General features: G+C 34.9%; 1 protein-coding gene across 1 annotated transcript; it reads right to left on the minus strand.

The window, feature by feature from the left end:
• Nucleotides 1-903: 903 nt before the first annotated feature.
• LOC133295676 (pectinesterase inhibitor 3-like) lies at nucleotides 904-1,661 on the minus strand. The gene has a single exon (XM_061494520.1). The coding sequence runs from the start codon at nucleotides 1,659-1,661 to the stop codon at nucleotides 1,035-1,037; it is 627 nt and encodes a 208-aa protein (XP_061350504.1). The 3' UTR covers nucleotides 904-1,034.
• Nucleotides 1,662-5,486: the final 3,825 nt, after the last annotated feature.

Raw genomic sequence — 5,486 nt, forward strand, 5'->3', positions numbered from 1 at the left:
GAGTCTGATTCAAGCTCAACTTAACACAATGACATAGCCAGAAATTCGAAATCACTTATAAGCTGGAACAATTCCCTGGTAGAATACTCCACTATTTAATAAATATGAAGAAGAATAAACACAATTTTCAAATTAATACACTCACTCTCACCCATGGTATAAAATTTTGATTTATCATTATAATTTTATGATTTTTTTTTCATCAAAATAATTTTACTAATTTCTAAATACTTTTATGTTTTTATGATTTTATGATTTTTGTACGTTACAATTTTATGTTTTACAATTTTTTTATTCCTTTTTCGATTTTATGTAAAATCTCAATTTTAACTATCTTGCTCCCATCTATTAAAGTAAAAAAAAGTAAAATATAAATAGATATGGAAATATGCCGCAAGCATTTTCGTTGATCATAATTCACATTCAATTTCCTCATATTTCTCCCTATGCAGAGTATTAGGCAGCGGCCAAGGTAAACTCAATAAGGGGAGATTACACTGTTGCGCACTAGAGGTAAGTAACTTAACTAGGAAAGAATACCATTCACACATTAAATGGGAGACAAAATCATATCTCACACAATCTTCCAACTCAAAATCTATTTTTTTTCTAAGGTGAGACTTCATTTATCACTCACAATTCCCAACACGAAATACAGTATTTTAAATTTTTTTACATCTGGACATACCCTTATTAATAACGTGTAATAGCTAAAGTAGGGAAATATTTATTATGACCAGTCAATGATTTGGTGCTCCCTCTCACAACATTAATTTTTTTTTTATCTTTGTTATTTTTTTTCTTTTTCAATTTTACTCTTTATTTACACTAAGGGACCACCTAAAATATGATGGTACCGATCGACCGTAAATTCTCTCCTAAAGTAGAGAGATAGAGAGAGGTATCATAGGATACAAACATTGGATTTCCATCTTATCTTTTGCAGCATTACATAGTAAAAATAATAGAGTGGTTAATTAATAAGACTTAACGTACTCCAATTAACCAACCTCACTTCCCACGTTCCTTCTCCCTCAGTTCTTGGAATTCGAGCTTGAGGGCTTAACCTTCCCGGACCCACCTTCACAGAGACGATTGATCATATACAGAGCATTGCTCGTGACCCTTGCCACGTCAGTGACTCTGCGCTTCAAGTCCCGCCTCACCTTTCCTTCGCCGGAGAAGCCATCGAGGCAGGTATCGCCGTCGGTGAGGGCGGCGCTGACCCAAGTCTGGGCGTTGCTCATCTGCCACCGGAAAGTCTCCGGTCGAAGGTGCTGCAGTTCCTCCAGGCTCTTCCTTAACTCATCCACCGAGTCCGAAATCTGTTCGGCACAGTCACTCAGCGCCACTCGCTGTCTTTTTGTTATTATGTCAGCGGTGCTTTTGGGCCCGGAATATGACTTCAGGTACTTGGAGGCCCTAAGAGCGTGGGCCAGGCTCACCCTAAGCGCGGCCCGTGCCACGTCCAATGAAGTGTTGGTGGGCCCCGCGTAGTTGGAGAGTGTTCGGATGCACAGCCTCGGGTACCTGGCGTGGACGCACGATGAACGGACCAGATCTTGCGGCTCATCGTGATCGTGCGCTAAGAGAAAGGTTGGAGATGTGAACAAGAGGGTGAGGAAGAGAGTAGAGAATGTGAGTGTGAGATGTGTTTGCATTTTTGTTTTCTTTTTGGTGTTGTGTAGATCTGAAAAGAGAGGAGCACTAGTGGTATGAATGAAAATGTGAACTTTGTTTTTTGAAGATTTTGTGTTTTGTGAAGCATTGTTGGCGTTTGGAATAAGCGCGGATTTATAAGGGCATGTTTAGGTCTCGAGAGTGGTACTCTTAATGCCACAGAATTACGGAAATGCCTTCCCCATCGTCCGCCAACGATGGAGGGCTTTACATTGCAACAGTGGGAGTTGCTTTTCCACTCTTTGCTTCTTTTTATTTCTATTTCCTTCTTTGCATAATAATAATTATTTTAAAATTAAATTATTAATTTTTAAAACTTATTTGTATAATTTAATGAAATAAAGAAGAGAGAATATTAATAAACGGTTTTATATATGTCATGTTGTAAGAAACTTGTAGTATCATGTAGGGTTGGCAAAAACGAGCCAATTCATCGGGTTGGTTCGTAACCCGTAAAAAATGAGTCGGGTTGGGTTGGCCAAAACGAGCTGCCAACCCGGCTCGTTTCAACCCGTGAAAAAATGAGCCAACTCGCGAGTCAAACGAGCCAGTTCGCGGGTTGGATTTTTTTTTTAATAAAAAAATACAAAATTTAATATACAAAAATGGACAAAACCCACACATGTTGTCATCATTTTTTCTTCTTTCTCTAAACCTAAGTCCCTAATCTTCTCACATCCTTGCCATTTTTATATTGTTAGGCTGTGCTGGCTCTGTTTGGTTCAAATATCTTACTCACTTGGTAGCAAGTTGTTAAATATCATAGATACAAGAGGAAATGATAGTAATCCTTGTTGTATTAAACTACACAACATTGGTGCTATTATATAGCAAACCAATTGTGCAGGAATGACCATCAGCAACATGGATAGTGCTCCCCCTTAAGAGGAACTTTTAAACAGTGCCAGAATTATCATCGGCAAAGACAATTATGCTGGAATGACCATCAGCAACATGGACAGTGCTCCCCTCAAGAGGAACTTCGGTGTCGGAATTAACATCAGCGGAGACAACATCAGCAACTTGGACAGTGCTCCCCCTCAAGATGGATGATGAATAGTATAAATACTCTATCTTGGGAAGAAAAAAGATTAAAGAAAAACAAAGCTTCGCAGAATCGGAAAAGTCGTCGGAGATGGTGGTGGATCGCTGAAAAAGTCGCCGGAAGTCATCGGAAAAGTCACCGGAAAAGTCGCCGGAGAAGGCTGTCAACGGTGGACGACGCGGTCAACGGTGGTCGGTCAACGACAACGGTGGTCAACCCAACAACTTCCCAAGGATCATTCTTTTCTGATGTGACAGATCAGTCCTGCAGTCACAGAGCATACTAAGAAAAACCCGAAAAAGAAATAGCAACGGGAATCCCTCAAGGAGGGTGATATCTCTCTATAACCATATTGAAATTATGAAAAATAGAACTAAGTTAAACGGATTAAGATTCCTCTTGTTAGGATCTGATACCATGTTAAATATCATAGATACAAGAGGAAATGATAGTAATCTTTGTTGTATCAAACTACACAACATTGGTGCTATTATATAGCAAACCAATTGAAGAATACAAAGAGACACACTCAATGTGGGACTTCTACACTATTAACACTAACACTCTTAACACAAGTGGTTCTGATTGTTTCTTGATATTGATGCAAATTTGTTGTGAAGAAAATTCAAAACTAAAATATTTTGCTTTTATTTCTCATTTTGTAACCTTTTGTTTAAGCTAATTGAAGCTGCATAGCTGGTGCATTAATACTACATGGTCATTTAAATAGGCTGAAAACGAGCCAACCCGCGAGCAATTTTCGAGCCAACCCGTGAGCCAATTTTCGAGCCAACTCTCGAGCTATTTTTTCAAGCCAACCCATGAGCCATATTTTTGAGCCAACCCTAACCCGACTCGGGTTGGGTTGGGTTGGGTTTTCTGGCTCGTTTTTTTTCTGAGCCAACCCTAACCCGACTCGTTTTTTTCGGGTTGAATGCGGGTTGGGTTGGGTCGGGCCGGGTTGACCCGTTTTGCCAACCCTAGTATCATGCATGTTACTCTAATATGTTTGATGTGGGTCCCACTCAAAAAAAAAAAAAAAAAAACAAGGTGGGGCCATCAGTTTTTGTGAGAGTAACATGACACTACAAATTTTTTACAACATGATATATATAAAATTTATTAATAAAATAAAACAATTATTTAACTAAGGGATTAATATTTATCCTTTTAAAAGACATAAAAATATATTATTTCAATCAAAACTACTGTGTTTTATGGTTGAAAAGAGAGTTAAATAACAGAAATTATGGTGGAAGAAAGTGGATTTTTTTTTTAAATTTAAATATTAAATAAAAACAATCATTTTAGTTAAAATGACTGCAGCTTAAAAGAATAAATATTTTTTTCTTTAATAATTAAATATAACAATTTTCTTAATCTTCGTTTAAGAACGAAGCAACACAAATTTAAAATTAATCCCAAATGGAAGAATATGAAACGGTTTAAAATACTTATTAAACATTTTAAACTAGCATAATTTGCCTACAAAATAGCATAATTTTACCATGCTTTAAGTGGTGAGAATACTCAAATACGCCTTAATATGCGAAATAGTTAATTTAGTTGTTTAAGTAGTTAATTAATTATACCAGTTCAACAAAAAGAAAATAAGCCAGCTGGTTAGCATGTGTTTGGATTTCTCCAAATGTTTTTAAGACTTGAGATTTTACAGCCAAAATAAAACGAAAGGTAAATTTTTTTATTTTTTTTTTGGTATCAAACGAAAGGTAAATTTTATTTGAAGTCACACACACACCACAACACAATAAAGAATAAAACATATTGAAAATATAAAAGTTTGAATGCTTACTTCATTTGATAATTAAAAATATTATTGGGATGAAAAATTAGGAAGTGCAAGAAGTATTTGTTTTAGCTATAATTCTAATTTTTTTTCTAATTAATACTTCTAATAATATTTTTAATTGATAATTAAAATATATTAAGAATTTAATTTAATAATTCTATTTATCTTTACTATTAAATATTAAGAAATTTGTCAAAAATATTTTTTTTTTAAAATATATTATTACTCCTTTTCTCCATTACTAATTTAAAAGGATAATTGAAAGGGAATGATTGCTTACTTTTGCACAAACTGGAATGTGTGTATTTTTGTATTTATTAAGTGGATTCTTTCACGTATGTTTTAATTTCACCATGTGAAAAGTATTAGTTATTTATTATAACTTAATGATCAGCCATTAAATTGTATTCTTTTCTTTTTTATTTTATGAATTTTATAAATACAATTATAATCATGGCGAACTGAGGGAGCCCTCCTTAAATTTTAAATTTTTTTATTTTATGTAAGAAATAATATTTTTTTAATAATAATAGTTAGCCCTTCCCTAAAAACTATTTATTGTAGTTAATATTTTCTATTAGTCTTAATAATATTTATAATTTTAAAATTTTATTTTCACACCTTATTATAAAAAATCCTAGATTCGCCGCTGATTATAATTGAACTTTTTTGCAATGTTAATAACCCGGACCGACTCAGCCGGGTCGACCCGGGAACCGATGAATCGGTTATATAACTGGTCCAGTTGAAGCAATAGACCGGCTATGCATCAGAACCGGTGTGACTCGGTGCGACCCAGCCGATTTTTATGAGAATCAGTGACTCGGTCAGTTAATCGGTGACCTGGCCCGGTACAAAAAAAAAATTCAAAAGTTTTTTTCAAAAAAATATCATAATGGACATATTTGAATACTTTTTGCTTAGTGACTTACATAAGTTATGTACCTACAA

This window comes from Gastrolobium bilobum, unplaced genomic scaffold (genome assembly GCF_033153095.1).
Source record: "Gastrolobium bilobum isolate Gb01-03AN ecotype WA unplaced genomic scaffold, APGP_CSIRO_Gbil_v1 utg2145, whole genome shotgun sequence".
Taxonomy (NCBI): domain Eukaryota; kingdom Viridiplantae; phylum Streptophyta; class Magnoliopsida; order Fabales; family Fabaceae; genus Gastrolobium; species Gastrolobium bilobum.